The sequence below is a fragment of the Euprymna scolopes genome, chromosome 5, assembly GCF_053919585.1.
Source record: "Euprymna scolopes isolate OS-2025 chromosome 5, ASM5391958v1, whole genome shotgun sequence".
Classification (NCBI taxonomy): domain Eukaryota; kingdom Metazoa; phylum Mollusca; class Cephalopoda; order Sepiida; family Sepiolidae; genus Euprymna; species Euprymna scolopes.
Window position 1 is genome coordinate 177,938,399 of NC_136486.1, and position 20,034 is coordinate 177,958,432.

Genomic DNA, 20,034 nt, shown 5'->3' on the forward strand with positions numbered 1-20,034 from the left:
CCTGTGAGTTGACTCTCGGTTACACTGAACCATGAAATCACAGAGAATCTTAACGTCCTAATTTTCCACTACTGCTTCTATGTGATGTTGGAACCAATTGTCCATCACTTGGATTCCAAATATTTGGAACAAACTCCAATGCAGATTTGCACATACTTTGTCATGACGACATTCGTACTAACTAGCACACACTAACAATGCGTGAGGCTGTTTTAATAGTTACGCCACACGGCTTGCACTTATCACAACAGTCCTTTCCAAAGATGTTTCTATTTATTGCATTAGTATTTAGTGCTTTATCAGCAAATATAAAATTTTCTTAGTTTATTATTATTATTATTATTATCATTATCATTATCATTATTATTATTATTATTATTATTGTTATTATTATTATTATTATTATTATTATACTAAGATTAAGTTGACCAATGTATATTTCCCCAAGAATTTTTTCTATGTATTTTTATCACATAAAGTGCTAAAATATTCCTCAGTTATGTATAAAGAAAATGTTCCATTTTCATTTTTCTGATTCGCTATAATTTTCAATTTACTCATGGTTTAAACCATCTCTAATTAAATTACTATCTATAATTCTCATTATGAGTTCTATGACCCCCCTCTTATTATTTAATATATCCTCTGTCACTAGCCCTTACGCTCCTATATATCTCTTCCCTTCTCTCGCTCTCTCTCTCTCTCTTTCTCTCTCTTTTTCTTTCGCTTTCTTTTTCTCTTTCTCAGCGAACAATAAAAAGATTGGAATAGTCCATTATATACAAAAGGGAATATAACCATGAGTAATAATATTATTTAGCCCGTAGTTGGAGCGGGAAAAAGAGAGAACGCAAGGGAATGAGTGTGAGCAGAAAAAATCAAGATGTTTTATATTAAACCATTTATATTTAACACAAACACTCCAACAACTTCCCCGAATCTGTTCGAAAGTGAAATGGGGGTGGGGATCACTAAAAACAAAAGAAATAATACTGTGTTATGAAAAGAATGAAAAACATACATTGTAGTTATCCTCATTCAATCCTAGGCAACGTCGGGCATCCCTGCTAGTATATATATATAAGTAGAGTGTAAAGATAAAGGTAGAGATGTTTATAACCTGCTTGAATCAAAATTGAAATGCAAAAGTCACTTATCATGGCTCAATTGTGCTTTAAGCAGAAACATTTTGTTTAAACGCGCACCTCCATCCATCCACTGAGTTTTGAAAGACAAAGGATACCCCTTAGGGGCAGTAGCGCGTGTAATTGTGAGGCAAGGGTTGCGCAATCACCAACCACACCTCTCCTGAATCGACACTGTTTGAGTCCAATGGCAAGGAGAAGTTCAGGACGACTGGAAGCAATGCCGAGATAAGCAGAGAGCACATACAGCACCTGAAAGTCCCAAGTGGTCACCCATTTAGTAATGACCAGGTTCAACGTTGCTTAACTTCGCTGATCCAGCGGGAACCGGTGTGTCAGCGTGATTATGGATCAGATTTGGTGTAATTTTATATTCACTACGTGTCACACAAATTACTACTTACATATAACATTTTAATATAGTGATTACAATGAGTGATATGCTATTCGTATTAGAAATTGTGTAAGATATTTGTGCAATTTGTATCTTTGCCCTATGCTTATGCACATGCGTAGTTTGAAGATTTTAGACAAATGTTTGTGTTTCTTTCGCAGTCATATGACTCCCTAATTAGATTTCAATTAAATAATTACATTCAGCCTCATTTACATGCGGAAAGTGTAGACTAGTTTTCTTGTCTTTTACGTGCAACAGTGGCTGCAGCTTTGCAAACAGTGCGAGACCTGTTAGGTTAGAAACTCTTTTAGCGCCCAAACTGAAGCGGCTAATGGTCGGTGAACCAGACGATATATGACAACATATGCACGGTCGAATGATGGCTTTGTTGAGATATAGGATACGAGTTGCTTTCAATAAGTTACCAGACGTTTTTCCTATTAGCACTTTCATTGGTATTACACACATGAAACTCTAGTTCCATTTGAAGCAATCTCCTCCTCAGCCTCTTCCATCTCCTCAATTCTCTAATATCGACAACCTCTAAGGTTTTCCTTAGGTTAGGGAATAAGCAAAAGTCACAGGGAGCAAGGTCTGGACTATAGTTTTTCTATTCCATTACACGATTTTTTTTCTATTTTATTCATCGATTTTTTCTATTCCTTTACACAATTTTTTTCTGTCCCATTGCACGCCATTTCTCGTCTTCCACTTTACACGTCTATCTTTTTCAACGGCACTTTTTCTTCTCTCGAGCACATATTGTCCTTTTTATTTTTTTCATCTCACACACTTCCTAATTTGCATATGTGTTTTTTCGGCAAGTCAGCTACCTTACACTTCCTGTTGATATTTTCCCACGCGCTCATATGCACTCTGTTACAGATCGACTACATGAAAATCTAATTTTAGCCAACAATGCATTAATCTCGCGTAAACCAGCTTGTTGATTTTACTGAACCTTCATGAACAATCTTCGTAATGAAAGTCACTGAAAGCTTCGCTACACAAGATGCATCGTTTTGCAAGCACACTGTACTGGCTTCTATAAATAAACGTGTTTTCATAAAGGTACGTGCGTAGTTTTATAATCCCCTCAATACGAGAAGAAATTCTCACAAGTTTTATTTTTAATTCCCAATAAGTTCTGGACTTTTTCCCCCGTCACCTGTTGATGTCGGTGATGCTTTGCGAAGTATTATGACTGGTATTATGTTTCTAAATTTTTAGACGAGGATAATTTATATTATTTGTTTTAGTCGGACTACTGTTTTCGTTTTAATTGTTATTCTCACAACGTTTCGACCGATGTGTGACCTCGACCTTTTTTAGGTGTATTTTGTACGGAATTTCAAACGGAATCCTTTATTTAATCTACACGAGTAGAATGGTTTCGTTCCGTCAGTTATGATCGAGTAAAAGTAATTTGCAATTGTATCGCCCGCACTGAGAATTGAACCTTCAACCTGCAGAAGAATGTCACATAGAACTGAATTTTAGTTAGTAATTTATCCGTTACGTCACAGATAAGATACACCTAAAGCAAATCGAAGATTACAAAGGACGAAACATTGTAAGAATAACACTCAAGATGAGACTTGTCCGAATAATACATTTCATAACTGCGTCGAACTCATTCAAGAAAAGTACACCCATTTCTTTTTTTTTTCTTTCTTTTTTTTTTCGTTATTGAAATTTTCAAACATATAAATGCTTGGAAATTGTAGGCACTTTTTAGCGTGCAGGCATTGTATAAAAACGTTGAAGAATATCAACTTTTTAAAAGGCGACTTTAAAAATCGGCCCATTTTTCCCAAATTACCTCATCGCGTGACATTAAAGTAATTTCCTCTAACAAGGGCAACGTAGCCTCTGTCGTAACGAGGTGAACTTAATAGTGCAAGACAACCGCACCTGTATAGAATTGTAGGTCATGTAAGTGTGCCCCATTTTTCAAATGTACAATTTGTTTTGATTATTGTTAGCCTCGTTTACAAATGAATAGGCGTAAATGTGGCAGCTGGCCTCTATCTACTATTATATAAAAGGAACTGAGTTCGTTCCCTAAGAACTCCTAAACGGCTGGGCCAATTTATCTGAAATTTCACACAAATGTATTTTATGTACCTGACAGTGTTCTTAGATAGGTTTTGTATCGGAATATATTCGATAAACATCGGTAATCGAAAAAAATTGATAGAAGAACAAACAGGCGATTTTGACCAAAGTTAACACCTTACACAGACTAACATGACAAGCGCATTTGAGAACTTTTATTACTACAGAAGCCGAGAAGCTCGACATATTAAATCAACAGTAGGTTCTTTGATGTGACAGAGGCGCGTCCGCACAATTGAATCATGATATTTAATTTTTGCATTTTAGACTTTAAATAATTTTTTTTTTTAATCAACAGTGCAATGTCGACTGCAATGTATTGTGGACTAAGTCCCTGCGAAAGACATGTGACACTTTCTATCGGTACATTGCGGTAGGTCCCCAAATAGATTTGATTGAAAAAAATGGGCGATTTCACCGATTTAGATAATGATAAAATATGGGAGTGTGAAACATTCTTTAATTCTCATTCAATTCCGGGTAGCGTCGGGTCTCCCTGCTAGTGTTTATATATTTGTATGTACAGAAATTACTTCTAAACTAATAACCCGATTATTTTTAGAATACAGTTGATATGCGTAAAGAATCGTAATGAAGTGTAATTTTGTTTCATGCAAATTAGTTGAAAACAAGAGGGAAGTCCGTTGTGAAAATTTAGATATTTTTTGTGATTTTTATTCAATTTTAACAATATGTATTCAACATTTAATTAATAGATTTTTCCCAAATTTCTGTTTTGTGTTGAAACAATTTCAAGTGTTTGAGGAAAGCATAATACATCAGAACCCCGGGATACGATGGCCTAGGATACGGTTTTTATAGGTTACAATGTGAAATACGATGTTTTCGTCCCCTTGTTACGGTATTTTCCCTGCCTTACGGTGTTATGTATAATGTTATTTAATTATAAACATGTGTATTATATATTTTGTTACTAATTTTAATGCCGTATCCCGGGGTCATACTGTACAGGCACAGTCTCCCATTTGAAATATAAATATTTCATATTTGCCAGAAATTTGATAATAATTAAATTTTAATGAATCAAATAAGACAAGCTCAATAACAATAAGCTCCTCCTCTGAACTCCAATCTCTGGTCCCCCCTCGCCAATCTTTCACGAAAAACACCCGTCTAGCTGAATCCACTGTGAAAAATTTCCCCCACTCTATATCTGTGCCTAAAAACGCGGATTCCATGAACAAAGCTTCTTTCTTAGAACTGCACACCTGTGGAAATCTGTTCCGTCTGCCTGCTTCCCACCGGACTACAACTTGGATGTCCTCAAGCCCAATGTTAACAAATTCCTAATAAACCGCCCCCTTAAGTAAACACTTCATCAAATCTCCACACTAACGTAATGTACTTGCAATAACCCTTATCCCTGAGTGGCTTCCGGGCCTTGATAAGTGGTGATCACTGTGTAAAAAAAAAAAGACAGCTTGGCACACAGCATGGAGCCTTTTAGATTCTAGATTCATTTTGAACATTGTTCAGAAAGGAAAGATTAGTGGTTGGGACATCAGTTTCGATGTGGCAAAATGCTCTATGCACGAGCGAATGATGGCTCTATAGAGATAAATGATTTTCTCTAGTGGGGAGGACATTGCTTATCAATTCCCAAGGGTTACTCGAGGATAAAGGTTAATGACTATCAGTTGGTTGGTGAGACAACATCGTGATTATTGGTAATGATGAAAATTGGGTAGCCTTTTCTTATTTTAGAGGATAGCTTGTTGGATATGGAGCCAGCGCGATGCCGATGAAATGGAAGGTGCATACACACACACACACACACACACGGTTCAGATGGATTTTTTTTTTATATTCTTGTGTCCCATAAAATGAACGGAATTGTAATTATTACCGAAAACAAAGATATATTACATTTCAGGTCGGGGTGTTACGAATTACGTAATGCCAAATAAAAAAAGGACTATCAAATATTTTAATTTTTACATTCTAGGAACAGGATAACATAACAACAAACGACTATGTTAACATAACAACAAACGACCGTGTTAACATAACAACAAACGACCATGTTACTGTCAGCTGAGAAGAAGCAAAAGGAATTTACGTTTACTTTTCTACACACACATATATATAATAAGGGAACTTGTTGGCATTTAATGTAGCTAGACTAGTTCTACATGGGGCATAGATGGAAGCTTAGTTAGCATCTGCATAAAAATAAGGGGTTTACTAAATATGTACGACTAAAAATGATGTACGATCGTTGTACGGCGAAATTGTCACTGCTGCTGATTAAAGCAACTTCAACACAGGCAATCGACTGGGTTGTCAGCGTCAATCTTGTAATAAACAATAAAACGAATTCACTCAGAAGTTTCGAAAGGTAATTTTTGGCAAATATATTTTTAAATCCATACCTAAAAAGTTATTAACTAAAGAAAACTTCCGATTTTTATTAAATACGTGAGCGATCTACTAAGTTCGTCAGCGCAAAAAATGTTATTAAAATAAGCAATAACACTTTATCGCGATTATTTTTGTCAAATTCTTAAAGACTGAAACTTTTTTTCATCCCTGTATGCCACTTTAAAAAAAAAAATTAATTTTTGTAAAATAAATATATAAATAAATCTATTTCTTTATTATTGAAATAAAAACAAAACGAATTTAATTAATCGCAACATTCAACCGAGAGTTTCTTTTTTTTTTTCAAATTAAATTTTACAAGTGATTTTTTTTATATAAAATTTAATTTTGTAACACAATAGCAACGTAACACTAGAAAATATTTTTAAAAAGTGGAATAAATCCCTGAAGACTGAAACAATGTTTCCAATCCCGCGTCCCTCTTTTAGGGGAGACACGTAAATAACTATTATTTAAAACAAAACAGTAGTAAAAAGAAAAAAAAAAGAAAATAAATAAATGATGATGATGATGATGATGATGATGATGATGATGATGATGATGATGATGATGATGATGATGATGATGATGCAACATTATTAATTGTAGGAGCACTAGAAACAAACCCGAAATATTTCGCATAAAGAATGGGGGAAATTAAAATCCAGAAAAGGTCCCAAGCCTAATTAATTACCCAGATGCAGAATAAAATATGTCCGCATTTCGGCCATTGCTTTGTTATCGTGTCGCTATTGACATGACGGCCATCTTGTTTCTATTTGCACCAAAGATGTCAACCTTTATCCATTGAGACAGGAAGTGTCAGCCACCCTGTAATCATCCATCGCTACTTATCGTCACCTTAGCTGATGATGAAAGACACTGATTTGATTTGTGCTTAAAAAGAAACAAAATAATATGTTCAGTTCTGTAGCTTGATTTTTTCAGCCTGTTCATTCATCAACTGAACTTGGAAAAAACGACAGATTTTTAAAAATTGTAGAGAAATTATAATTAATTTTAGAAAGAAATTAAAAAAAAAATACCTCACTACTGATACAATTCTTTACATGTATAAGAGCTAAGTAAGTCCTAGGATGGAATACTGCTGCCACATCTGAACAAGAGTTGCTAGAAGAACCTTATCCTGCCTTGACAGAGACTTCCTAGCCTAGTAGGGGATGCCCTTTTCCCTCCCCTGTAACTTCTTTCTCACAGAAGAGACGTTACGAGCCTGTCTCTGCCTTATCTCTATTTTATGGCAAGTGCTCGTCTGAACTCCTATCTATAGCTCCCTTGTAAAACTTCCACAAAAAACGCTCGTCTATTTGAAACCACTATCAATGAATTTCCCCACTCTTTATCTGTGCATAAACATCGACGTAGACTCAATGAACAAAGCTTTTTTCTTAGAAGTGCACGCCTGTGGAACTCTCTTCCGTTTCCCTGTTTTCCAGCTGACTTGAATATCGTCTTCAAGGTAAACAAGTTGTTGATGAGCTATCCACTGAAGTTGTCGAATTACCAAATCTCCACAACTAACGATAAATACGATATTTCCCATTGACTACCGTACACTCATTAACCCTTATCCTCGAGTGGCCTCCGGGTCTTTGTAAGTGGTGACTCTTTTGTAAAAAAAAAGTCGTAAAAGATCAACCATTGAACAATAAAACCAAATAATTGACGTCATACATTAGACCCTCCATCTCAACACAATCGCTAATTCTAGCATATTTTCACATTCATCGAACTGCACAACAGTTTCCCCGATACTATGTTTATCCAAATTCACAACTTTCCTTTGCAACCACATTTGACTATGAGAACGCCTATCTTCCGCCAAAAATATCATACATAAAAGTGATAAAAATACTGGTTTTGTTATTTCCATTTTTTTTTTTTTTAATAAATAAAATGAAATATTAGTCAATCAAAAATGTCACAGTTTTGCATTCTGTGATGTTTTATGAGAACGTCCACAAAATGGTTTCCAAGTCCATTACTGCAGCTTTAACACAATAAACGATAATATCATCGATCCATCGGATTGCCAGCAAAATCCTATCCCTTTTGTGCAGAAGTCCCAACATACTGTAAGACTTGATAGCGATTTATTTTTTAACATACTTTTAATGTTTTGCCGGATTTATTAATTCTTGTTTTCCGTGTGAAGCAATTATAAAACACAAGCAGGGAGACATGACGTTTTCCAGGATTTAATGATAATCACAACGAATGTTTCACTTGCATATTTTTATTGTCATTGAAAAATCTGTGAAATCAGCCATTTCTCAATCAAATCGATTGATTACCTGTTCTAGTTGGGGACCCATCCCGGTGCACCGGGGGGGGGGGCTTCACATGCCTCTCCGCAGTGACTTCATCCACTTATGTATTTATGATCTAAAAGTTTCATATCTCTATTCCAAATATTGACAGTGTAAGATTCTAAGAAATGAACACCTGTCATGAACGTATGTCAGAAGCAGAGATGCGTCATTGAATTCCTGGCAAAAGTGCATTGCGAATAGTGATGGCTATGTAAAAAAATAAATTCTGGAGCACAAAGGGTCGCTCGTTTAAATGATACCACTCCCGTCTTCGTAGCTTTTCAGCTTTTGGGGTTAAAAATAGGAACTTTTGGAACGGCCCTCGTATATACAGCCATGGTAAAAATTATGGAGCACCAATGAAAAATCAAAATCATTATTCAAACTAATATTTTTAAATGTTAAGAATCGTATAGTAAACAATAATAAACAACAATCAATATTTGACATGTTTTTCTATTTGATATCTTATCCTTTTGCCTTTTTATTTGTTTTTTTTGTTTATTTATCTATTTTTTTATTTATCTATTTTTTTATTTTTTTATTTATCTATTTATTTTTTTATTATTATTTTATTTATCTATTTTTTTTTAATTTTTTATTTATTTATCTATTTTTTATTTTTTTTATTTATCTATTTATTTATTTTTTTATTATTATTTTATTCATCTATTTATTTTTATTTATTTTTTTTTATTTTTTATTTTTTATTTTTTTTGCATAAATTCAATTGTTGCAGGTGGTAGCATCTATTTTCTGCCACTCTTCATGAAGATTGACCTCTAATTTTTTATGAACATTTATGTATTCTCACTCTTTTCCCTAGAGGGGACCACAGAGTTTCAATAGGAATTTAGGTCTGGGAATTGTGGGGGCCACTTCATCACTGTAATCTCTTTCAACCCATTGAAACTTTTGATGTGCGCCATGGAGCATTGTCTTGTTGGAAGATTACATCACTTTTATTTTAATCAAAGAGGGTTGGTAAACCTGGTCTTGCATATGAGTATAAATTGTGGATTTTATTTTGCCCTCACATGTGTGCAACGGTCCGTTGCCGGAAAATCCATCCGCCTCAAATCATTACGCTTCCTCCTCCTCCAAATTTATCAGTTGAAACCATAGGATGAAATCTCTCCTTCTCTACTGCGGATAGGAATGCCGAAAATCTGATGGAAAAATGAGAATTTGCTACAATTTTTGAATAGATATTGTGGGTATTCACAAAAATGTCAATTCTTCCTTATTAACTTACCTTAAAGTTACTTTCGTCAGACGAAACAATTGGGGCCCAATCATCAGGTTCTACAAATTACAGTCGTTTTTTCTTGTGAGCCTTCCTGGCTTTGCATCCTTTTAATTCCGCGTCTAATAATCTTCTTCCAACTGTTCGAACTGATATCTTTTTACATGCATCCTCTCTACGTTCAGCAGCAAGCCCTTAAGAACTTTCCTTCCTATCTACTAGGGTTCTCTTTTCAAAGACCTGTTTTCCCTGGCGGTTGTAGACTTTTTACGGTCTTGATTTTTTTTTTTTTTTTTTTGTTTTTAAAAGAATTTGTTTCTTCGTGCCTTTAAATCGTTGTTTGAACTGCCTTCCTTGAATATTCCATCTTCCTGCCAATTTCTGCCTGTGAATATTCTTCACCAGATAAAGCAACAATTTGCGCTCTTTTAATCTCTGAAAGCTGCTTCTTTTAAGGTATTTACAATTAAATATGCTATTGTGATACTGGCACGAAATCAAATATTACCTAAAAAATAATAATAAAAAATTTTAGTATGACAATCATTTTGAATATTGGAATGAATTTAGTATGAAACTCAGCTAAAACTCTTGAAAGAAGCTTTAAAGCAAATAAATACTAAAATCTACTGTTAAATATTTTACATTTGCTCCCAACTGTTCACTTAAACTTTAAATGCGTAGGTATAAACTATTATCTAAGTTTTTTATAGGTGCATATATATATATATATATATATATATATATATATATATATATATATATATATATATATATATATATATATATAAAGGAACAAAGCGTATTATGTGTTCATCAACTTTTCATCTTTATTTCGAGACTTCCTCTGGATGAATGAGATTAAGAAACAAAAAATACCAGTACAAAATATTTGAAAATGTTTCACGTGCAAAGTGTGACGCAGTTCTATTATTAGATTATTACTTTGCACGTGAAACATTTTCAAATATTTTGTACTGGTATTTTTTGTTTCTTAATCTCATCCGTGTAACGCCGCGTATTCTGCTAGTATATATATTCCATTATCTCATTTGATCCCGGGCGACGCTTGGTTTTCTGCTACAATATGTTTTCACGTATTTTATTCAATCCTGGGCGACGCTGGGTATTCTGCTAGTATATATTTGCCCTTATCTCATCTAATACCGGGACTGACTTCATGTCCGTCATCCCACGGTTAAAAATATATATGAAATAAACTAATGTTTAAATCGTAAACTTTTTCAGCAATTTCCGGGACTGACTTTATAACCCCAACCCACTGTTAAAAATATGCATAGAATAATGTAATGTCTAAATCGTCAACCGTTTTAGCCATTTCCGGGACTAACTTCATATCCCTCACTCCACTGTTTAACATATACATGAAATAAAGTAATGTATAATGCGTAAACGGTTTCAGCCATTTTCAGGACTGATTGTATACCCTTCACCCCACTATTAAAAACATACATGAAATAAAGTAATGTTTAAATCGTACACAGTTTCAGCCATTTCCGGGACTGACTTTGTATCGCCAACCTCACTGTTAAAAATATACTTGAAATAAAGTAATGTTTAAATCATAAACTGTTTCAGCCAATGAAATTTGCCGAAAAGCGTGACACACAAAAGAACACACACGCTATCGTATTAATAATAATAATAATAATAATAATAATAATAATAATAATAATAATAATAATAATAATAATAATAAACTCAATCCTGTATATCTTCATAGAGAGGTACTATAGTATATAGGGTTTGTGAGGGGGAATGGGGGGGCGCACCCCTGTCTACACCTGTGCATTTGTGTGCGCACGTATGCGTGCTCAGAAAATGGACTTAAATATATGTCGGAAATTAAAATATGTGGAAGCTAAAAAATAAAATAAAATAAAATAAGATGATATAAAAGGCCTTACGGAAACAAAAACGAACATCTAGCGGGGAATGCTAAACCGTTCTTCCACCGTGCATACTCACTCTGTTCTGTTCCCTGTGGGGAAATGTCTTTGGTAGGTTTCTATTTTTTATGAAAAATTATATACTAAGAAAATAAGATGTACGTTCTTAAAATACATCTATTCAATTTGCGCGTTTAGTGATGCAACTTTTTTATGAAAAATAAAAACTAAGAAAATAAGATGTACGTTCTTAAAATATATCCATTCAATTTGCGCGTTTAGTGATGCAACTACTATTTCAAACGTAAGTGTGACAAAACGATTAAAATATTATTAAGCGTCAGACCAAAGGACGGACAGGTGTGCCTGGACGCATCAAACATAAAATCAAAGAGACTGAATTGCCACTTGTATTTCTAGGTCAGCAGCTTTGTCTCATTTATAAATGCTTGCTTCATGTGGCAGGTGTTTCTTGTAAGATGTCAGCAAGGTGAAGAGTAGCCTTAACCAGATACACGAGATAACATTTTGAAATCAAGAAAATTAGAAATAGCATTCGTGAGAAATGTGCAAAGAAACAGAGAGAGGGGCAGACAAACGGAGATAGGGAGAGAGAGAGATGGTGAAGGGGAGATTTTTGTAGAAAGAAAAAAAAAGATTTGAGTAGAAAATCGTCCGTTTCAGAAGAGACTACAACGATTTGAGGTGTTTAATTCTGTGAACTCCGTAACAGAATATACGCGGCGAATTCATTTTTAACGAGACATGAGAAATACCTTATTCGTCGGGTTGTACTGTTTAACAGTGCAACAAACCTCGTGTCATTAATTAGGGTAATCGCTTTATTTTCTTCTTTTTTCATGCATAGTATTTATGCAAATTCCACGAATAAATTAAAAAGAATTGATGGATATATTATTATGTTTGATATTACTTCCGAATTTGTCTCGTGGTGACTTTGTCTGGGTCGCTATCTTCCATTTCGTTTTTCGTAGTGGCTAGACACTTTTTTTCACGTTCACTCGTAACAAGGCATATAACCTCTTGGACGTAACCGACTACTATTTGAAGTCATTCATAGGAAAGATTAACAAGTTTACGTTACATTTGAATTTCTGCACATCAGTACAGTCAGTGAAGTATGCAGCGGGAATCCCAAAGTCTAGCTGTTTGAAGGAAAAAATATTAAAATAGAAAGCTTTCAGGCATTTAGGGACCTCAACAGTGAAGGGGTGTAATTTTGTTGCTAAGCAGGTTTGTCGAAGATATGTACGTTAATGGGGGCACAAGTGCAACGAGTTCATCAGAGCACATCCATTAAAATACTTGTAAAACAGGCACAGAGATGCAACATTGGAGTGATGAGACAGTGGTTGGAGCTTAGTTGACAAAGTGGGACATATTAGATTGACGACTCTTTTTTGGGACCCCATCCAAGAGAAAGAGATTAGTGCTAGATGAACCAGCCCAGATGTGGCAACAATATTCCATGCATGGGCGGATGGTGGCTTTGTAGTGGTATAGGGTACTCTTAGCTATCAGTAGTTTTCTAGCACGGTAGAGACAACCTACCTTCTTTCATATTACCCGTGAACATTAAGCAAAGTTTGAAGGAAGAATTCTCAGGTATGATGTTATTTGTCATGGATATCGGTGGTTGGCGTCTTGTAATTGTTAAAGGAATCTTACTAACTTTAGATTAATTGATGACTACGGACGACTTGTAATAATTTATTAATTCCATTATGCAAAAGACACTTTTAATTATCATTACGTGTTCCAGGTAGTCATAATAACTTGCATGGCCGCATACCTAAGCTTTACTATTTCAAAAATGCCATCTCTCTAACTTCACATGATCGTGTTCTTTTAATCAGAGTTCCACTTTTTCCAACCTCACAGAATGATGTGCGCGTATACAATATATACAATATATATACAATATATACGAGGGCAGTTCCAAAAGTAATACCATCCGTTTTTACTTAAAAAGTTGAAAGACTACGAATATGAGAGTCATGCTATTAAAACGAGCGACTTTCTGTGGTCTAGAATGTATTTTTCTACATCATCATCATCATCATCATCATCATCATCATTATAAATTCACTTTTGCACGCAATTAATGATGGCTGTGCATGGACGTCCGGAGCAATCTTTGTCATACGAAGGTCGTTAAAAACTAAAAACTTCCTATTTTTTACTTTAAAACTTGAATAGCTACGAAGACAGGAGTAGTACCATCAAAGCAAGCGACATTTTGTATTCCAGAATTTATATTTTTACATAGTCACCACCATATCCAATGCACTTTTGTGAGGAATTAAATGACGCATTTATGCTTCTGACGCGCGCTTATGACATAACCTACATGACCGCATGCATGTGTCTGTTTTTCTCGCCTATTACTTTAACTTCACTATTTCAAAAATGTCATGAGAGTAACCAATGCTATTTCCTACACAATTTATTTTAAAAGAAATACAACTGAGAAATCAGTAAACAATTATTATTTATTTCACCGGAAATAGTCATTGAGTAAAAATAATCGACGGTAGCCATTTTGATTCTGAACAGGATCTACGAGCTGATTTCAATAAGTTTCCAGACGTTTTGTATTTTTATTGATAGTACACACATGACACTCTAGTTCCCCTCGAAGTAATTTGTTGTACCGTTCCAAAAACTTCTAGAAAGTCCCATGGAAATCTTTTTTGTGTGAGCGTGTCAATGAACCTCGTCACAGCTTTACCATCTATTCAATTTTCTCATTATGACAGTTTTTTCTTTGGGGAATAACTAAAAATCACAAGAAGCAAAGTCTCATGCTCATCTTGGTCAAATAGGTTGATCTTTTCTGAGCAACCTACCATCAGAACGAAAGATTTTTACGTTACGTGCATAAATACACTTGTTTTGCGTTGGCAAAACTGTGCTTATTTCGATGAATAGAATTTAGTTTGAGCTGAGATATGAATTTAAAATTTTAAATAAACTTTAAAAGTTAAAAACTTTATGAACTTTCTAATAATAAACGGAAATTTTAAATGTAAATAATTTCCAATGTTTATGTTTCATGAAACGCTGATACTGAATCTCATCTCTAACAACATTGCATATTCATTTTTTTTTTTTTACATTTCAGGGGTATTGCACATGGAGCAGTGTGGGTGGACGGAAGGTGGTGTTGCACCCGACAAATATTTTAGGTTTTACAAAAACTGCAGAACAGGCGGCTCTTCGGCAAGTGGCACTTTCAAAAGTGCAGGATATTCTCCCAGGATGTTCTGTTGTCATCCCAAAAGGTACGTTTCCTTTCGATTGCATCGTTGTCAATAATTATCGTTATCCACCTTGTGGTTAAAACAAGCAAATGTTTAATTGGACACACTGCTGCTAAAACCTCAACTTCAAATCTCGATGCTCTACAGTCAAAACTCAACTTCAAATATCGACACTCTATTGACAAAACTAAACTCAACAACACGATGCACTGCTGACAACACTTTCTACTCTGACATCCAAATCCAAAATCAATCCCGTATCTGAAAAATCAAGCATTTATATCCAATCGGATTGCATGTTAGGTGACAATATGGCAAGCATATAAAGAGAAAAGGCATACATTTTTTTCGTTCGTTTGTATACATGAATCCTACAGCCTGCACACAAACAGGTTTGTATTAATTTTTGAAGTGCTTAATTACAAAAGACCAACTAATTTTGCCTTTGGTAGCATTTTAGACCACACATCTCATCATCTATTATTTTTGCAGATTTGATAGCTGTCTGTCTTAAGGCGAAACTATACTATTACTTCTATTAATAATGGTTTATTGGAATATGTCTGTTTGATACCGGACTATATTACTACTTCTACTAATAATGCTTTAGAGTTTTCTGTTTGTCTGAGTTTGAAACCATGATATTAATTCTATTGATAATGTTAATTTAGTATCTCTATGTGTGAAGCCGAAACTATACCATTACTTCTATTAATTATTAACTACTGGAATCTGTCTGAAGTTTAACCTATATATATATATATATATATATATATATATATATATATATATATATATATATATATAATGCCTTGCGTAATTCGTATTGGACGGACTTTGTTAATGGCATCCATGAACCTGCTGATTTTAATCTTCGAATTTTTAATCGACCTATATTTTTAATAACCTTTTCATCGATTCTATATATTTTAACTTATCGCCGTTTACTGTATATTTCAGTTTTCACTTTTAATTCTCATTTTCGCTCCTTCGCACTTTTACTTCAACACCTGATGATGATTCGTGGACGAATCGAAAGCGCTCGTGACAGCAACAATTATGGAACTTTTATTAATATTTTTGATTTTGATACAAAAAGATTAAACGGAAAATTGAAAATTTAAAAAAAGAATCATAAAGCAAAGTGTCTCCGTTGCATTTAATAATATTTGCTTGAATGAAAAAACGCTGCCTAAATATACCAATTTCAAATATATATATATATATATATATATATATATATATATATATATATATATTTGTGGGGGTGATTTTTTAATTACACACGAAGGTAATTGATGTGTCTGAGAGTGTTTTTACGCAGGTTGTATCGGAATGCGTCTGATAAATATCGAAAATCGAAAATCAATAATCAAAAATCAATAATCGAAAATCGATAATCGATTCAAGAAGGAAATTCGATTTTAACATTTTTATACAACCTAACACTGCAATTGCATTTCATTAGTTTTATTACCGTGCAAGTAGAAAGCTCCAGTCTACAAAATCAACAGAATGTTCTTTTATAAGACAAAAGTGCATTCGAAATGAATGTTTCTTTTTAGAACGCAACAGAAACATGATACTTGACACTTATAAGTTTAACTTTAATTTAAGTAATCATAATTTCATAAAATCAATAATTGGTTCTTTAATGAGAAAGGGACGCGTTCGAAATGAATGTTTCTGTTTAGAGCACAATTGAACCATGATACTTGACTTTTGCATTTTAATTGAAGCTATTATTTATAGATATTTTTTATAAAATCAACAGTAGGTTCACTCAAGTACGATGTAGACTACAATGTCTTGTGGACTAAGTCACTGCGGGAGAGAGGCATGTGAAGCTTCCTCTCGGTTCACCGTGATGGGTCCTCAACTAGAGCAGGCAATCAATCGGGTTGACTGAAATATAGACGATTGCACCAATTTCTTTGACAATAGAAGTATAGAAAAGTGGACCATTAGCTAATCCTCATTCAATCCCGGACAAGGTCGGATCTTCTTGCCAATATATATATATATATATATATATATATATATATATATATATATATATATATATATATATATATATTTGAAAACTATACATTACAGTTTCATAGATATGTTTAGCTTTCGCGTTCTTACGATCAGTCAATTTATTATTTTCAATCCTGTCCGTGCTGTGGTGGAGAAATAATATACTGATTTAACTATGAGATACAGGATGTTTATAAATAAGTATCCAGAATTTTGCAATCGTGACATAAGCATCTCCGACTTTTACTAGAAAGTACCGATAACTCTACATAATATGAACTAAACTAAAGCGACGTTGTAAAGTAAAACTAAAATTAAGTTTATGATTAATTCCAGGTTAGGGTTATCGTTGAGTTATGGTATGGTTAGAATAAAAGAATTTTTGAAAAGAGTTTAGTTCGTATTGTATTAATTTGTTGACGAACGTTATCGTCAATTTTACTTAGCAAAAAGGAAACAATCTTTTCCATCATAATCGTTTTGTGTGGGGAAGTTGTCGCTAATTTAATAATCTTCTATAATATAAATCTCACCTGTTTGTTTAAATGTATGTATGTATATATGTATGTATGTATGAATCTGTTGTGTCTGCACAAATAATTAACAAGAACACGAAAGTAAAGGTATACAATAATATATTAGGAAGAAAAGTTATATACATATTTACATGTCTTCAGATATACTTCAGTTGGAGATATTCCGGCAGGTGGCGTGTTTCATGTCTTACTGGAGGTAACATAGGCGTCTTGCCTATTTGGTGCTCGTTGCAGAACTCTCCCGGTATTGGTGATTGATACCTTTATATATCTCACCCGCCTATGTTAAGTAGTGGGCGTCTCCACAACAGTATCACAAAAGCTTTTGACAGAGGTAACGGATTTTCACAGGATCGGTATCGTTTTGAAGTCCGACCCTTCGGACGACAAATATCGAAAAATTAGCTAAAAACATTAATTCTTTCGCCCTCAACTGAACACTTTTCTACAGGGAGGTGTCGCTTTTTTCGCTGATATTTTCGAAATTCATCCCCTCTTTTCAATTGACTAGCCTTAATTTAAGCATTCGTCATTCCGGTTTGGCGATGGACGCAATGACAAAGACGCCACATTTTTTATGTTCTTTCCCTCCTTCACGGTACGGGTTCGAGCCTGCTGCCTACTACCACTTTTTTTTCACCACACATTTCCAAACACCCAGGCAACGCCGGGCACTCAGGCTAGTTAAGAAATAAGCCAGGCATTGGACCTACAATCATCTAGTCGATTATCCTAACCACTAGGAGAATGAATAGAATGTTGGTAAATGATATTTACTAATGTTTTTGTATTAGCATTGGGTACTATTTAACAGTACTCTATCTGTTTATTTACAAAGAGCTTTATATTACGCTAAATAGAAGCCCTCGATATCATTAACAGCAGTGATAAACCCGAGAAGAGGGGCTTATATATAGTCATCTATTGTTTAACTGTAGCGCAGATCTTCAATGCTAGACTACCACCCGCCCCAACCTACAATAATCTAATCGCTAGTTAGCAGCTCTAATCAGTAAACCGCAGGCGTTATTGTTAAATGATATTTATAATGTTTTTTATATAAACATTGACAACGCTCTATTTCCTTATTTACAAAACACTTTGAATTACGCTTAATATGACCTCTAGGTAGTTTAACTCGTTCCGTCTCTTACTAATATTCTGCCATTAACTCATTATTTGTCTTTACGCTGCGTTATTTATTGTTCAGGGAATTTGTACTGAAGTGTTTCCATTTTCTTTTGATAGTCTTGTTAATGGCTGATCGGGGCTCAAGGGAGATAATAAAGATATAAAACCGAAAAGAATAGAAAGAAATGAGAAAAAAGTAGAATGGCTGATTGAGTTACGACATATCAACTGTCATAGGTTATTTAATGGCCAAATACACTTAGGCGGAGGGGGGAAATAAGAAAAGTAAAAAGGAGAGGAACAGAGAGATAAAGAAATGAGAAAGGGAAAAAGATAAAGAAATGAGGAAGAAAGAACGAAATGATGGACAACTGGAAAAGTGGCAACAATTGAGAACAGAAATAAAAAAGTGAACGTGAAAAGAAAAGTTGTAGAAAAATGTAGAAAAACAAATAAAATTAATTTCTAATATTTGAAACAATTTTATTGAATCGTCATTGTTAATATGTAATTAGAAAGCAGAAAGCAAGAGAAAGATTGTTAGTAAAAAGTTAGAAACCCCACGTGGTGTTAAATAAAAGAGAGGAGTCCATATACATGAATGTCATGTTAGTAAGAAAAGGAAGGAAGGAATATAGAAGAATGTTGATGACGTATTGCAGATTGGAGTCCTGCGAATGAAGAGGTTCAGTACATTAGCTAGTTTGCATAGTTAAGCCAAAAGTAAAGAATAATAAAAAGTTAATATTGGGAATTTTTGATAAGTCAAATATTTTAAAGCTAGTTTAAAATATTTGCGATACGAAGAGAGGTTTACAATAAATAAAGGTAATTGTAACAAGAATGAAATATTTTATGGAAACAAAAACAGAATGGAATTGTCTTAAAGCAAAATAAAATGTCACAAAGATTTACATAAACAAAAGTTAAAATGATTAACAATAAACAAAAACTGACATTTTTACATAAGAACAAAGAAATAGTTCTTATATATACACGTAAACACCAATCAGAGGGTTAGGAAATCAGATTAGATTTCAGGCTACCGGAGAAGTAAACTTGGAAGAAATTATCTCTTGCGTTTCTGAAGCTTTAAAGTACTAATTTGGTAAAGATGTATAAATATAAAGACGTTAAGAAACGGAACACCAAGGAAATAAAGCTACAGTGATTATAATCCGAAGGTGTCTTAGTGTTGCTGCTTGCGTGGAGATTGGGGGTCTTCTTTCACAGCGTTTAAGTCAAGTACAAACTGCCGAAGAACCCAGGATCCGGACGTTACTAGTCCGTTAAATAACGGCCATGTTTTGATATTCGTTCTGTTACTTTGAACTGTCCATTAGAATACGTGTAAATGTACACACACAATGACAATATTGGAGTCTGTCTGTAGACAAAGACGACGGTGATATATTTTGTTCATACATTGTAAGGACTATATAAACACCACTAGACGATATTTCCGCAACATACATAAGCGTCAACTATACATTTAAAGAGACACTGTAGGTTTATATACACCCATTATGT

The 20,034-nt window shown here is 34.1% G+C and overlaps 1 protein-coding gene across 3 annotated transcripts in view; it reads left to right on the top strand.

Moving 5' to 3' along the window:
* The window catches only part of LOC145277050 (rho GTPase-activating protein 6-like), an 840,447-nt gene that overhangs the window by 740,879 nt on the left and 79,534 nt on the right, over positions 1–20,034 (top strand). For all 3 annotated transcript variants that reach the window (XM_080128704.1, XM_080128705.1, XM_080128703.1), the window contains one exon: positions 14,677–14,836. In XM_080128704.1, coding sequence (XP_079984830.1) covers positions 14,677–14,836 — 160 coding nt within the window. The remainder of the gene's footprint in view (positions 1–14,676; positions 14,837–20,034) is intronic.